Here is a 16431-nt window from a genome sequence, read left to right on the forward strand (position 1 = left end):
GAGAGGACAGTGGCCCTTTTGCCTAAGAACCTTCCTGTTCCCACATGTTGTTCACCTTGCTCTTTTCGATTTAGGTGAAAACGCCTTGAGTAGGAATACCATGAGGCTGTTTTCAGTCTCTAAGACCTCAGTGACAGGGGTGGAAGGGATCTCAGCATCTTATAAATCCAGGCACTGGGGTCCAGGGGGAAGTTATTTACTTGGGAGGGGGGGGTTCATATTAGTTAAAGACACTGAGGCATCCCAAGAAGGTTTTTGGTTTTATTCAGGTTAGGGAAAGTGTCCTGGGAGTCTGTGGGGGGGAGAGAAAGAGAGAGAGACAGAGTGAGAGCATGCACCCGCAAAGGTGCCAGCATGCCGAGGTAAGGATGGGCAAAGAAGGGGATGAGAAGGAGAGCTGGGAGAACTTGGAGCCAAAGTTCAGGATACCACTTCCTCCATCCACATTCCGGCGCCTGCCATCAACTCTCCTGTTAATCTCCCAGAACCCTATTTCCTTATGCCTACCTTAGACTTCTCATCTTAGATACAGTCTCATTGCTTCCTTGAAGCACTTTTAAACACAAGGAATAGATTCAGCAAATTTCACAAGATATAAGATATATTCTTAAGATTTCTTTTTGTTTAATTTAAAGAAATTCTATTATTCCCAGCCCCACGGCACCCCTAGAGCTGCTTGATAAGCCCTAGATGGCAGCCTTCTTCAAATCTCTGAAGAGCTATTATATAAGGAAGAGGGTTGGAGTTACTGTCAGTGGCCTGGAAGGCAAAACTGGAGTGAGATGAGAAGTTGTAGCCAGGATGCAGGATTCCAGATCAATTTAAGGTTCATCCCTGGGAACGTATTATTCTGGAACGAAAGATGATTTAAAGTGCCTTTCAATTCTGGCACTGTGTACCTTTCCCCTTCAGGTACTTAAGTCCAGCAAATCCTGGGCTTGAAGTATGAAACCGGGATCCTGGTCTCCCCACCACATCTAGATGACTTCGTAGATGATGCGGTGTAATAAGGGGTGCTCGGGCTTTGAAATCAGACAAACTCGGGCTCTAACCTTTGCACCCTGTGGAGTTGAGTTTGTGGACAACGAAATCCCTTCGCCTCTCTGAACCTTACCTCCCTCCGCTGAAAATGGGGACAATCTGGTGGAGAGTATGTAAAAGGCCTGCGTTGCTGGAGAGGTCCCACAAACGTCCCTTAAATATTGAAGGAACTTCTTCAACGGTTAAAAATCTTTTGCCATCTGGAATCCCTGGTACACCCAGGCCCACTCCTTGAGAATGCGTGTCACTCCATGTCTGTCCGGCAGGAGGCAGCAGACCCGAATCCCGGGATCAGGGCCAGGACCAAAAGCCGGGTCGCCGGAGCGAGTGGCCGGGTCCGGAGCGAGTGACCAGGTGTGGCCGCCGCCTGGGATGCTACAGCACAGGCGCCGCAGGTGGTAGAGCCGACTAACCTCCACAGCGCCTGGCGGGTGTGGGCGGGACAGCGCTGACCTGCAGTGGAAGGAGTGCTGCGCATGCGCGCGCGCGGGGCGGGGGCGGAGCCTCCCGGAATCAGCGGCCCCGCCCAGTGCTGGGAGGTAATGCGCAGAGTAGAAGGCGCAGGCGGCGGGGTCAGCTTCCCTTCTCGAGGTACGAAGTTTTCCCGCACCTAGCTCCCGACTTTTCTCTTTTCAGCCGCGGAGACAGCTCGGGGCTGCAGGTGAGCTGTACATCTCGCAATCGAGACTTTCCTGGCCGTAATTTTCATGCAGCGGTGCAGAAATAGGCAGATAAAGACGCAGAGAACCTTGGGAGGATTTTGCAGGGGGTGGAGTCTGTTCTCCCGGGGAATCGCTTCTCTCCTCCTCCTGGGAATTCCCGGAATGTCTTCCTTCCGCGGTCCTGAATCTCCCACCTGTCTTCCCTCCTACCTTCCTAGAGCTAGGGAGAGATGGGGAAGAGGGTGGGGCTCTTGGACCATCTAGAAATGCTTGGCAGGGTTTTAAACCTTCCCAGCACCACCCAGACTTCACTCGAAAATGTGTCTTTCGAGCCCTAAGGAGTTCAAAGGTAGGTAATTATTGCTACTCAGCATGTGAAAATGCTTTTTATATAATAGCTTACGGGAAATCTCTTAGTGGTTTCCCCAAATTTTGGAGGGCTAAGGGCAAGGCAGGGCCCCTTCATCTGGTTTTGTGCGTTGTGCAGTAAATCATTTTGCTGCATTGCACCCAAGATGCTTTCTGGCCTTTCCAAGGGCTGGGCATAGCGTTTGCGATGGGAACACGTGATGCGTCAGATGCTTCGTACCCACGCCCATCCCTCCCTTAACGCAGCCTCTGGCTTTCCTGTGTGATTCTGAGCAGGACATACGGTCCTGCCACGGAAAAGGAGCACCAGAGCTGATTGCCTTTTGTTTGAATTTTCGCTGTAAGCACGAAACTTCTTACAAGGATTGAGAATAGATTTATTTTGCCTCCTTAGAACAACACTCAGTTCACTAAGGTGATGAAGGGCTTTTTCCTGGCACTAGAGCTATACCGAAGGTAGGTCAGTTACAGAATGTCTTAAGGCAAAAGTTATTCCTTTGGTTCACTTACTCATTCACTCAGCAGGCATTTACTAAGCACCTGCCTAAGTGCTCGGTAGTGAGCTTGGTGCTGTGAGGAAGACAAGGTGAATTGAACCTGAGCTTATTCCTCAAGGAGCTTGACTGGCCTAGAGGAGAGAGAAGCTCAAGGGAAGTAAGTCTACACCAGGTAGAAGGGATGGGGCCCCAAGAGAGGGTCAGAGGAAGAACTGGGGGACTCAGAGGAGGGAGAAGAACCAGCCTTCCACACCAGGTGATTAACTTAAGGAGAGAATTAGGTCCCTAAATTACTACCTGATGACGAGTGATCTCTCTCATAAGCTTCACATCTCTGTGGAAGGGTGTTTCCTGACTGTGTGTTGGGCATCTTAGACTGATTGTGTTTAAGTTGGGCTCCATCATTCCAGGGCACCCCCCTCCTGCCCCCACCACACACCTGCTGCTGTTTCATTGTTCCCTGTCTCAGGGAACAGCATCAAGGCTCTCCTCTCCCCCAGTGGTCCAAGCCAGAGGCTTATCCCCCCTGCTCCCTCCCCACACCTGGGCTTGTTGAGTCAACCTCCTGACCTCTCTCAAATCTGTCCACCTCGCTGCACCCTCATTTCTCCAGGCCAGGCCACCATCATCCCTTGCTTGGCTTACTGCCTCCCAGCTTGTCTTTACCAGACTCCCTTTACAGGGCTTCCAGGGGCGGTCTGGCCCTTGCTCACCAGCCCCCCCTCTTTCACACCCCTTGCACTTGTCTCCATGTTGAAACCATGCCATGCTTTCTCATGCCACCAGGCCTTTGCACATGTCTCCCTTCTGCCTAGGACATGTGCTTCCTTGCCACCCTCCTCCCTTGGTTTACTCCTGCCCTCCCCGTGACCTCAGCTGGGTCCCTGCTTCCTGGAGGAATTTTCCTTTAGGCTCCAAGCCTCAGTAGGTGCAGCTCCTGGTTGAGCTGCGGTGCCTCCCATCCTGAGGGCTCCCTCACGCAGCTGCCGCCTCCATGGTGCTGCGCTGGAAGTCCTGGCAGACCAGGGCCGTGTCCATCAGTGGGGCTTTCCGTCCCTTCCTGCTGCCTGCACACAGAAGACACCCAAGAAAAAGTCGTTGATGGAATTTGGTATAAGTGCAGGTTGTAGTGTTACGGTTTGAGGCTATGAATGCCAGCATCATAAATCCACCCTACCTCAGTGGATTTCTCGCTGTGCTGAAATAGTATTGCCCTTGTTTACGTCAAGCTTAAAAATGTGTATAAGTGTGAAAGAGAGGAATCATTATTTGAGCAGCTGGTATTTGTTGGGTGTTCATTGTGTGCCAGGCACGGTTCTGAGTGCCTTATAGCATTAACTCATTTCATCACCACAACAGCTCTGCGTGGTAGATATTTTTATTATCCCTATTTTACAGATGGAGAAACTGAGGTACAGAGATTAAGGAACTTGCCTAACATCACATGCTGGTGAAGCCAAGCATGCATTGTGGAATGTGATGAGCTCTTTGAGAAAGACAGGAAGTAGGACTGGACGTGAGGCTCTCGTAGGGCTGAAGATGGTAGGTCACCAGGTGGAAGACGGTGCAGCGTGGGCTAAGCTACGAAGCCCAGCAGAATTACTTAATCCAGAATTCAAAACTGAGGAACCTCAGGCTCACTTTCACATTCATTCTTTCAGCAGCTAACTCAGTTTTCAGAGGTAGTACTGGTTAGGAATGAGACTTCTCTGAGTCTGAAATCTTGGTTCTGCTGTGTGACCTCGGGGCTGCTGCTTGCCTTCTCTGTGCTTCAGTCACCTCATCTGGAAAATGGGGATAATAATGGGGATAGTACTTACCTCGTAGGGTTGTGGTGATAATTAAATGAGTTGTTACATATAAGGCCTTAGTTAGAGTGGTGCCTGGCACATGGTAATTGCTCAGAAACATCATCCTCATTATTTGTTTATCCATCATTCAGTCAACAAATGGTCTTTGAACACAGGTCCTTCCTTCCTATATGTTCAATCCCACTGGACAACTTCTTGGGCATCGACAACTATCCTGTTTTAATTCTTTGTCCCACAGACATTGAGGATTTTCCATCGTTGCCTCCTTTTCAGTGCCATCACCTCCTCCTGTGCCTTGGGCTCCCTCCCCAGACCTTTCCTCATAGGTAAGTGCTAGCTTACTCTCTGAGATCAACTCAAGACCCCTTTTCCATTTTTCTGGGTCAGTTTGTTACCAGTTGCTACAGAGAATTAAAGACCAGGTTAACCTGAATGGCAAGCAGTGAGAAAATTGTGAAAATACAAAGAATTCTCATATACCATTCCTCGTGGATACAAAGATAACTACTTTCTCCAGGGAGGAAATAGAGATGTAAAAAACTTAAGATGTGCAATCATCACCAGGATTCTTAGAATTTAAAAAGCTGCAAGAACCTTAGAGCTTATCTGTCTATTTCCCTCACTTTGGGGGAGTTGTTATTAGGGATGGGGGGTGGTCCAGGGCCCAGCAGCCGCTAGTGACCAGAACCCGTGTCTCCAGCCTGTAGCTAGCACACTTTCTCCTACGTCTTAGAGAATCCCAGGCAGGATTTCAGTGGAGCTTCTTAGAACTTCCCACGCCTGGATGTTTCAGCTGCTGCTGTGATGCCCGCAGAATGTCACGGTCACTCAGTTAACTTCGTGCCAGGGCTGCATTGTACCCTTTAATGGTTTACCATGGACCAAGCGTGGGCATCTCTGCCACCACAGGAGAGCTGTCTCATAACCAAGCTAGTGCAAAGCACATGTTGAAAGGGAATCTTTGGGGACTCCCTGGCGGTCCAGTGGTTAAGACTCCATCCGCGCTCCCAGTTCAGGGGGCATGGGTTTGATCCCTGGTCAGGGAACTAACGTCCTGCGTGCCACATGGCTCAGCCAAAAAAAAAAAAAACAGAAAGGAAATCTTTGTTTCAGTCAACAAGCAAACGTCCACATTACCCCTTTCCTGTTTTTCAACGTGAGGAGGAGGGGGGACAAATATCTGTACAAATACGAAAGAAAGAATTATAAGGTGGAGTTGCTGAGATCAGGGAATTTAGAGGAAGAAGAGCAGATGCTCCAGACCGGGTGGACGGTGCAGGTAGGAGTGGTTAAGGAGCTTGGGGGTGGCTGAGAAGGGGAGCAGGTTCAGAGGGAGATGGGGCCTAGAGGGCAGCTGGGGATGGAGGTGGGGGAGTGGGGGAACGTTCCAGGCACGGGAGTGCAGAGCGGAGATGGCAACGTCAAGGCCCTGTGACGAGACCCGGCTAACCAGAGCAGAAGTCCTCCTGGGGAAGTGGAAGGGAGTACACAGCTGAGGGAACAGCAAGTCTTGAAGATAGGGAAGGAGAATCAGCCTCAGGTGTCGCCCTGAGCGTCCTTGAGAGTGATGCGGGTGGCGGGACAGCAGCTGAGTGTTGGGAGAAGTGAAGATCTAGCTGCCCTTTTCTTAGTAGGTTAGAGAAATTAATTTCTGTAACTCTGTGGAATGCGTATCATTTTTATACACATTTGCTCCCCCAGAGTCTTTTATCTTGTAAAATATGTCTCTTCCGCCTTGCTTTAGACTTGAACCTTGCCAATGGACCTGATTGGTTTTGGTTATGCAGCCCTGGTGACATTCGGAAGCATTTTGGGATATAAGCGGAGAGGTGAGCCCAAACCAGATTTTTCATCAAAGAGAGGTTGGTCGTTGTGCTGGGATCATCTGAGGGGCTGTAAGCAGGACAAGAAGCTGATAAGCGACCTGGTGGGAGGTTGGTGGTTGTGCTAGGATTGTCTGAGGGTCTGTAAATAAGACAAGAAGCTAATGAGGACCAGCGCGTGGTGGATGGGATTCTCGGAAGGATGGGGGTTCCGTGGGGCTGGGTGGACAGAGCCTGTCATTCCAGAGCCTGGGCATCTGGGTCTCCCTTTACCTGTTAATATCAATTGCATAATTAATTGACTTACCCTCTTCAGGGCTACTCACTTATTATCAAATGAGGTTTCTGGTTTGTTTATATACTCATAGTGTCAAAAAACTGAATTATGTTGATACTGTGTGTTGCAAAGGAAAATTACTTAGATATCATATCTGAAGTGGTTTCTGCATCTCTGTCCAAAGATGGAAAAAAACACCCAGTTGATAAATTGAAGGATTTTCATGGAGAAAAATGAAAGATCAAGTTTTCTGTTTTGCTTTGTTTTAAGGTAAAAGCATTTGCAGTCATGGTGTCTCATATTTGTTTCTTATATTTTTAAGAAATTCACTAAATGAAGTTATATTTCGAAGAGTGTTATGTTGGTGACCTTGGGGGACTTGAGTTTCAGGTCTATATGGTTATCAGGGTTACTTCCTTCATTAGCGGTTTTTCGAAGTGTAGGAAAAAGGGAGAGAGAGTGTGAGAGTGTGAGTGTGTGTGTGTGTGTGTGTGTGTTGGGGCTGCTGGAGGGTGTGGGAGGAGAGGATTACTTCCGTTATAAGGCGTCTTCCTTCGCTTGTTGCCTGTAGAATTAGGCTACAACCTAGTGCATGTGGCTTCTTGTTCTGGATGGGTTGTGTGTTTTGGTGTGGGAGGTGCTGCAGTCTGAATTTAAGGGTGGTTCTTAACCCTGCTGCAATCTGACTTTCCTGTAGATGTTTAAAAAACAGAGATACCTTACAACTGAATCACTTTGCTGTACACCAGAAACTTAACACAACCCTGTAAATCAACTATACTTCAATAAAAAAATAAAAATAAAAAATAAATTTAAATCTAAAAAGAAAAACAAAAAAAAACCAGAGATGCCTTGACCCTGGGGATTCCAATCCGATAAGATTCCAAATAGATTGAGTGCCCTGAAGTGGGGACTGTGTGTGTCGGTGACGGTGTCCCTGGCACGTGCCCCCTGCAGTGCTCCGTGTCTGTTACAGTGCCCCAGGCAGCGCTGAGCAGGGCGGGTGCTGGGTGGGGGAGGGGATGGATGGGCGGCTGGCTGGCTGCGTCAGTGACCAGGTTCTCCCTGTTACTCAGTGTGGTCACGGGCCATCCCTGAGTCCTGATGTGTTGAGGCTGGAAGGTTGGTTAATTATTCAGGACAGAACCATCGCTTGGTTTGAATAGGCCCCCCTCTCTACCTCCATGAACTGAAAATATCATTTCATCTTATTTTTATCATCACAACCTCAATAAAAAAAAAATGGAGGCAAGGAGAATAGGGGGAATAAAAGAGGGGCGTAAAGAAGTCAGGTAATTGTCCAGGACCACGCAGTCGCTGTCAGAAGCACTACTACAAGGCAGGCTTTATCACCATACCTACCCCTCCCATGGCTATGTACTTGGGGTTCCTCTGCCTCGCATTTGGGGTTCAGCATGAAACAGTCATGTCTTAGAAGCTGTCCGTGGATAGCCGATAGTTACAGTGCCCAAGAAGAAATGCATTTTTCCACATGTGAAGTGATGAAGGCATACCTTTCATTTGGGATTCTCTCTCTGAGCCTGTGCTTTTTTCACCAGGTGGTGTTCTGACTTTGATTGCTGGTCTTTTTGTTGGATTTTTGGCTGGCTGTGGAGCTTACCGTGTCTCCAACGACAAGCGAGATGTAAAACTGTCCCTGTGTGAGTAAGGCGTTTTTCCCAGTTACGGAGAATCAAAGCTTGGGGATAATGTTTTGATAGCCTAGCCTCAGTGTACTAGAAGATACTGGTCACATGGCAGGTGGGCATATGCATGTGCGGAGACAGAACACTGTTCTTGTTCCTTTCTACACAGACCTGATCAAAAATAATGATGTTGCTGCCAGGCCTTCCAACTCAGAAGAATATTTCTATAAAACTTGTTACTAGAAAAATAAAATAAAATTAGAAAAAGCAAGGAATTACGTCTGGATTTTTTGCTAATGCTCCTAAATGCATATTAGCATAGTTTGTGTTACTGTGAAAATATCTAAAAAGAGACAGCCTTGCATTATTTTATTTAATTCACAAACAGCTTTTAGATCCCACTTTGCCTTAAGATTTAGAAAAGCAAGGCTGACTCTTTTAGCTTCTTCCCTTGTTGGGCTTATAGTAGGAGAATGTCCACAGGGAAAATGGAAAAAACTTGTGTGTGTTTAAAGCCCCAGGATGCTTGGCGTTCTTCTGTCTGGGTTGAAAGACAAATACAGGGAAGGTTTGGAAAACTACACCAAGGAAATGGTCTCTGTTTAATTTGATGATTATTCAAAGTGCCCTGGTGGGTGTGGAAGAAAAATACAAAGGAAGGCAAATTGTACCAGTTCTTTGTTTGAGGGAGAGGAAGAGATTAAGTGGGATTTTTTCCCCTTATTTTAAGTAAGAGCAAGGGATATTTTTAATAATGAAATTATGTCAGAAGATAAAAATATATCAGCAAAAAAAAAAATATATATATATATACACACACACACACATATATATGTATGTGTATATATATAGGGCTTTTTATTCATATGCACTTAAATAGTTAATGTATGTTTATTGTCAGTCATGTTTTTTATATCAGCAAGTGATTTTTCCTTAAGTTCTTAAATTGTGACATCAGTGCCCTAATCTCTTACATAAAACTGCTTCCCTCATCATATTGGTTTAGCTTCTAAAAGGCTGGTATGATGCTTCTGAGTTTAATATTATTAGGCTGTTTTTATTTACTCTTCAGGCATCAAATTTCCAAAATAGAATGCTATAAAATAAAAACAGTCAGCCTTTTCTTAGGATTATTTTATTAATCAGGTCTTACTTTAAAAATTTACTTTAGAAACTGATTCTTTTCCTGCCATTCAGCTAACTAAACATTTATTGGCTATCTCTTGTGGGTCCAGGTATACTGCCTAGTGTTCCTAAGGAAGCTTGAATAAGACACAGTCCTGACCTTCCCAGGAGTGTTCTATAAATAGAAATTAAGTTAGAAAAAGACTTTTTCTTTTGAAGATATTTCAGGAATGGATTTTAACATGCTTGTTTCCTCAGAAACCATTTTGATAAGCTATTTTATAAAGTGTTTTAATAGAGCACTTTATCTTTTCAAGAAAATAGCAGCTCAGTACCAATACATAATAGTTGTTATATTAGAAAGCTAAAATGAAATCCATTTTTTCCACAAGCAAGCACTGATAACATGTTTGAAACTCTGGTTCACGCACTGGTTTGGTTTTTAGTTACAGCTTTCTTCCTGGCCACCATAATGGGGGTGAGGTTTAAGAGATCCAAGAAAATCATGCCAGCTGGGCTGGTTGCAGGTTTAAGGTAAGAAGAACTTATTTTGATCTATTCTTTCCTCTGTCGTCATTTTGAAGTGCTGAATTTTTGGCAAAAGTCAGTTTTAACTTAAAAGGTCAAAGTAATTTGTATTACAATCAGCATGATTATAAAACCTTAAAATATCATCCATTCAATCAGTTGTCAATCAATTGTTGACATTTATGTGCGAGTGAACATTTTTATCAAATACACTTCGTGTTGCTGTGCTATCTGATCACATGTACACAGTTACCTCTTTCAGCACAAAGAAATAAATTCAGCCTCATTTTTTCTCAGGATTTACCTGTCTGAGACAGTAAATGTATTCATTTAAATCTGATAATCTTTCTTAGAGAGTTGGACAAAGTGAAAGTCTGTCGCAGTTACTTTGAAATTTTAAGGGAGAAATCTTAATATTTTTTAAAAAGATAAATAGGGAGCTTCAAGTTTCTCTTAATCTCAGTAATTCAATCCATGAGATTAAGCACATTACCAAGTAGAAATTTATACATAACATTTTAAATTCTTTGGAAGCTGCCTTTATATGTTGACAGCTATCGACATGTTCATTTTCTTTGATGTACGTTTTCACTTTTTGGAATTTATTCCAAAGAAATAATGAGATGTATACAAAGACTGATGTTTATTGCAAGTTTATTTCTAGTGGAAAACATGATGAACTGAAAAATTAGAAACAACTTGAAAATTCACCAGTAAGGAAATGGTTCAATAGGTGTTTTGTCCACTTAATGGAATATTGAGCAAGCATTACATGTCATGTTTTCAAAAACTGTTTAGTGGCGTTAAAAAATATTGACATAATAGGAAATGAAAACAGAATAAACAAGCAAATATAGTGTCATCTCAATTTTTAAAAAGTCTGGGTATAGAAAAACAAGATAGGAAGGAATATTTCAAATTGTTAGTAATCTCTAGGTGGTACCGCAATGGGTAATTTTCTCCTTTCTACTTTTCAATAGAATTTTCTAGTGTGGCTAGATATAGTGTTTATGATTTGGGAATGAAAGTGTGATTATAAAGGACTACTTTCTAATGATAGCCCTGTTCTAATAATGATACTTGGTGGTGGAAGGGGTCAGAAGTAGGGTTTATAGGTCAAGAAGACAAGACCCCAAACGTGGAAAGAAGCTGAGATAGTAATTATGACATCCCCAAATCACCCCTTGATTAGTTTTTCAAGTTGCTGGCCTTTACTAGTGTTTGAAAGTTTTGTGTTTCTTTCCAGACCTTTCTCTTACAAAGGTTCATCCCAGATTTTCAGAACAGTGAGTTCTGATTTTTCTCCTTCATTCAGTGAACATTTTTAAGTGACTAATTCAGTCATGTCTGGAAGTTCAAGTACAGGGATCCAGGGATGGTGAGATCACTCCTGCCCAGGGAGTAGAAGCAGTACCACATGGGTTAGGTGAATGCACAACCCTTCCGTCTCACACCTCCTGAGTCACCCTCCCCTTGCCTGTCTTTTATTTTAATCTAGCCTCATGATGATCCTGAGACTTGTCTTACTGCTGCTCTGAGAATCCGCAGGAACTGAAAACTAAATTTGAGTCATTCTGCTGTAATGGGCAGAGCCTACTCTTTGTATTGAAAAGATAAGTTCCAATATGGAATGTTCACCGTGGTCTTATTATATAGTAGAAACTGCAAAAGAAACACTGTCACCTCTAATACAGACACTAGTTTGAGGGATTTTTTTTTTTTTTAAACGGTTCAACTGTTTTCTAATTGTCAGGTACTGGTTTCATTAAAGATATTTAATAAATCGTGAGACACTGTTTCATTTGCTGTGTCATGTGGTTTTTGTTTGTTTTTTGTTTTTTGGGGTTTTTTTTTGACAGTTCCAAATACTCATGTCTGAAATAAGCTTAAATTAAACTACAACTTACAGACGATGGAACGCCCTAAGTGGGCTTCACAGAATGCTAGTGTATCTATTTGTCATTTGTGTTATATTTAAAATTATTTTTTTTCCATTTTAATTGTATGGCTACCAGTGTTTTTTCTTTCTTTAAAATACTTCATCCTCAGCACACTCTGTACCAACGGAATGTATTCAGTATTCAAATAAAAGAACTTCTGTTTTAAACCTGTTTCTCTCATTTTAGTATCCTCTCTGTATACTCAAATCATCTTTAACATGTAAGTGTTCAATTATTAATGCAAGAGATTGGGAAGGAGGATTATTTAAGCCAGAGATTTCCTCAGGAGCAGATATTCTCATTCTCTCTCTCTCGCTGTCTCTGAAACAGTAATAATTCTGAAACAAAAGCGATTTGTCCCAAATCACCCCTTCACTTTTAGGCATGGTTATGATTGTTCGTGTCCAAGATGCTTACCAGTAGACCTGAGTCAGCCCAATTCTCCCACTGACTGCTGTGTGCCCTTTGGAAGGTCATGTCCCCTTTCTGGGACTCAGTTTCTCATCCTTGAGGAGGAATTTGGACTAAGTGATAGACCAGACTCCTTAAAGCTCTAAAAATCTGCAATTTTGGTCCTGTTGGCTGTGTGCAATGGTGTCAGATCTCAGACCTTTCTTTACATGAGATGGTGGGTAGAGTCCCAACTGATGGCATCAGAGCTGATACGGTTGTGTTTGGTTACCTTTCCCAACTGACCTACAAGGAGGTTGTTAAACTTTCAGAAACCATTCAATTAAGGGTAGAAAGAAAAGAAAAGGAAAAAAAAAAAGCCTAGTAGTTTAACCAAATAGGAAACCCAGACAGAACCCTTTGATATACTTTAAAAACAAAACAAAACAAAACCCACTAGTCCTGATGGTGCCAAAGAGGTGGTCCCATAAGCAAGGCTGGGAAGGCGGTGGTTATTGGGATGCTCCACGCACGTGCTGACTGTCAAAGATGATGGAGAAAGACCTCCAGACCTGAATGGACAACAGCTTGTACTCAGATTGTGATTCTGGTACTGAGGTAGAAACTAAATGGGAGATTGATCATAGAAATATATACCCTATCTGTAAAGTACTCCAGTGATTGGAAGTGTAAGAAGCTAGTTTGAAGCTATGTCCTGGACTTTTCAAAAGGAGGTGGAAGTGGGTGAGGCTTGATGTACGGTTGGTTGGTTTTTTGTTTGTTTTTAAAGAAATCCTTGGTATCCATTAGATTACTTACAATTTTACTCTTTTGCAGTAGAATGCAGAAGAATTCTAATTTGTATGATTCTGATTACTTGGTGTTTTACCTTTTTATGAGAAACAGAAAAGGGGTCGTCTGACTTACAGATAGGTATTAGTTTATTTCTTTATGCTTTTTATTACTTTATTAAGATGGCCTTATGATTTCTTTCTGGGTGGTGCTACAAATGTAAAGTGAAATATTTTCTGAGTTCTTTAGACTTTTTCATTTGTTACTACTCAGCTATTACAGTGCCCACGTTTTTAAGAAACATGCCACGTTCAGATTTGAATATATTCTTCACAGTCTCAATGGAGTCTTCATCTAGTGGAGATTTCCTCTGGCTTCCAGGCTGGAGAAACTTGTTAATTGTGGGAATGTAGCTGCTTCTGGCCTTGAATTCCTAAAACGCAAATGTATACTATCCATGAGAAGAGAATATGGCAAAATGCACAAAATATAAACGAGGCACATTTTTATATATGAGAAAAAGTGTTTATATCTTTCTCATTGCTGGTGGAGGAGAGGTATAAAATGGAATTTTATACCATACGTTGTGTGGTCCTGCAAAGTGATGTCAGCCTTGTAGAAAGCAAGATAGCAAAATTTCTCAAGGAACCCAAAAATGTTTATAGGCTCTAACCAGGTGATCCCATTTTTAAGATCACATTTTTAAGATTGTATCCTAATGATGTAATCCTAAATGTGGAAAAATTCGTATCTGTGAAGATGCGGTTGCAACATTAATTATAAAAGCAAATATTCCGGGGCTTCCCTGGTGGCGCAGTGGTTGAGAGTCTGCCTGCCAATGCAGGGGACACGGGTTCGAGCCCTGGTCTGGGAGGATCCCACATGCCGCGGAGCAACTAGGCCTGTGAGCCACAATTACTGACCCTGCGCGTCTGGAGCCCGTGCTCCGCAACGGGAGAGGCGCGATGGTGAGAGGCCCGCGCACCGCGATGAAGAGTGGCCCCCGCTTGCCACAACTAGAGAAAGCCCTCGCACAGAAACGAAGACCCAACACAGCCAAAAATAAATAAATTAATTAATTTAAAAAAAAAAATGAAAGAAAGAATATAAGAACACATTGTTAAAGGAAATCCAAAAAAGAGGGGATATATGTATATGTATAGCTGATTCATTTTGCTGTACAGTAGAAACTAACACAACATTGTAAAGCAACTATACTCCAATAAAAATTAATTAAAAAAAGAATGTGTTGCTATTATATTTTTATTATTATTATTACTGGTGATATCATGGAAAAAGAATTAAATAGAAGGGGGCTAAGCACCAGCTCAACCACTGTTTCAAGTAGTTATTACACCCATGCTGTTTTTTTCTGGGTCCCATGCAGCTAAGGAATTTTTTTTTATATAAAACCAAAGCAAAGGGTTTACTGAATTTAGTCGATCCAGGAATATGTATCCCTACTGTTTGCAGATGTAACATGCCCGGTGGTACACTTTTGGGGCCACGGTTTGAATTCGGGTTCTCCCCTTAATTAGCATGGACATGTTACTGACTCCCTTCTAATGTCAGTTCCCTAATGTGTGAAAATGAAACTAACATCTATTAATGGTGCCCTCATGATGGTTAAATGAGATCATACCAAGTAAGACTAACTCTCCTGCCTGGTTCAGCAATTGACCATTGTTGTACTTTTTCCACATCATTTTCATGTGGATGGTATTTTTTGTCCCTTCTTTCCATTGTTCAAGAACACGCAAGTGTTTGTTTGATCATTCCATTATAAATTCTCTTTTTAAACACAAGAGGCTTAGACACAGAGGAATTAAATGGCAGTAAATCTCAGAAATAACTTGGTAACAATCTAACAATAGAACTGAGTGAACTCAAAAGACCCTCTGTTGCATTACCCAAGGAAACATGAATCAAGGTGTAGTCTATTTCTTGCTGCTTTCAAGATTTTTTTTACTTGGTTTTCAGTTTTATTGTTAGACCGTTACCAACCAACTTCTGGATGCTTTCTCATTAAGATAAATAACACAAATTGAATGTGTGCATTTGGCATAGTACAATTTTAATATAAAATTTAAACACAATGAGTTTTTCTGTATTATTTCCTATCATGATTGGAGATGGAAAAACCAACCCATAACTGAAAAATAGTATTTTTCCCAAAGATTCTACTCTACCCCCTTTATAACAACAAAAAATAATTAGAAGTTTAAATGTTTACAATTTGGAATAATAAAAAAATATTAAGAAAGTATACTGATGCATGGTTCCTTGGTTGTCATTTCTGAATACTTTATGTTAAATAATGTTAAACCACGGAGGTGTCAGATTACCCTCATCCCTAAACCTTGAAGACCAACATTAACTACAATTCTCAAGAGCAAGAAACATCTCAGTTTCCAGGGAATCCTGCCATTTTCAGAAGACAAAGAAGACAGCAGCAAAGATGGAAAAAAAAATCTGTCTTTCCCTTATTCACTTACAAAATATTTTCAATATTATTGCACAAGTTATAGGAACTCATTCTAGAAAAATTAGAAAATATGCTTAAGCTAAAAACATTCGTCCTCCTTATTGGCCTTTTCTCTCAGATTGAGCAGGTGTTTAGTAGATGTGCACTTTTCCTTGCGATTATGTCTTAATGAGTAGAAACACAGCATTCAGAAGGTAGAAATTGGGCATTAAACTATATTTAAAAAGAATCCTTGCGTGAGGGTGGAGTGTCTGTGTGGGCGTCTCTTCTTTTTTCCCTCTGCTCTTTGTTTTTGCAAAATAAGTTATCTCTCACCCTACTGTATATAAAATAGATGACCAACAAGGACCTACTGTACAGCACAGGGAACTATATTCAATATCTTGTAATAACCTATAATGGGAAAGAGTCTAAAAAAGGATAGATAGATAAACTGAATCACTTTGCTGTAAACCTGAAACTAACACAACATTGTAAATCAACTATATTTCAATGAAAATTTTTTTAAAAAAAGAAAAAACAAACCAAAAAAACCCAGAAAAAGTTATCTCTGAGTCTGCTCAGTGATGCCCAATATTAAGTATACTTCTCCACCTCCTCTTATTCTATGCCCAAAAACTTTCTTGGTTCAGGGAGTCGGTGGTGGGGATCCCTCTCTTTCTCCCTCACATATTTTCACCAGCAAAAAAAAAAAAAAAAAGGCAAGAGCTGACATGATCACCTTCATGCTCTTCTTCTCTAAGTCTTCATCTGATGTTTGGGAAGCCCAGAGAGGTTAAGTGACTTGCTTAAAGTCCCTCAGCTAAAGGGTGGAAGAACCAGGGCTGGAATCCCCTCTCTCCAAGCCCACTACATTATAGATATTCTCATCTTTGCAGATGTCTAATTTGTATTTAACTACTTTTTATAGGAAGAAGCATATTCTAAAGTTAATAACAAACATGAGAATACAGATAGGGGTAACCAAAATGTAAAACAAAGTTTCCCCCAAAAGCATTTTCCCCTAAATTTAAAGATTACTTGTGACTTTTATGAAGTGTGACTT

The 16431-nt window shown here is 42.3% G+C and overlaps 1 protein-coding gene across 5 annotated transcripts; it reads left to right on the plus strand.

Moving 5' to 3' along the window:
- Nucleotides 1–1540: 1540 nt before the first annotated feature.
- On the plus strand, nt 1541–11577 carry TMEM14A (transmembrane protein 14A). Of its 5 annotated transcripts, XM_082346299.1 has the most exons (7): nt 1563–1702; nt 3968–4111; nt 4619–4706; nt 6125–6209; nt 8040–8141; nt 9698–9785; nt 11278–11577. In XM_082346299.1, the coding sequence occupies exons 4-7, from the start codon at nt 6140–6142 to the stop codon at nt 11315–11317; spliced, it is 300 nt and encodes a 99-aa protein (XP_082202425.1). In that variant the 5' UTR covers nt 1563–1702; nt 3968–4111; nt 4619–4706; nt 6125–6139; the 3' UTR covers nt 11318–11577. The 5 variants fall into 5 exon arrangements, with proteins under 5 accessions (XP_082202426.1, XP_082202423.1, XP_082202425.1 ...); XM_082346300.1 differs by lacking the exon at nt 3968–4111 and having other exon boundaries at nt 1541–1632; XM_082346297.1 differs by lacking the exon at nt 3968–4111 and having other exon boundaries at nt 1548–1702.
- The last annotated feature ends 4854 nt before the right edge of the window (nt 11578–16431 follow it).

The sequence above is a fragment of the Balaenoptera borealis genome (genome assembly GCF_965194805.1).
Source record: "Balaenoptera borealis genome assembly, chromosome: 12".
Lineage (NCBI taxonomy): Eukaryota > Metazoa > Chordata > Mammalia > Artiodactyla > Balaenopteridae > Balaenoptera > Balaenoptera borealis.

Excerpts from the sequence above, each read along its gene's own strand:
- TMEM14A (XM_082346300.1), top strand. The coding sequence starts at position 6,140 with ATGGACCTGATTGGTTTTGGTTATGCAGCCCTGGTGACATTCGGAAGC. Across the intron at positions 6,210-8,039 it reads TTTGGGATATAAGCGGAGAG|GTGGTGTTCTGACTTTGATT; the intron begins GTGAGCCCAAAC and ends TTTTTTCACCAG. Across the intron at positions 9,786-11,277 it reads GGGCTGGTTGCAGGTTTAAG|CCTCATGATGATCCTGAGAC; the intron begins GTAAGAAGAACT and ends ATTTTAATCTAG.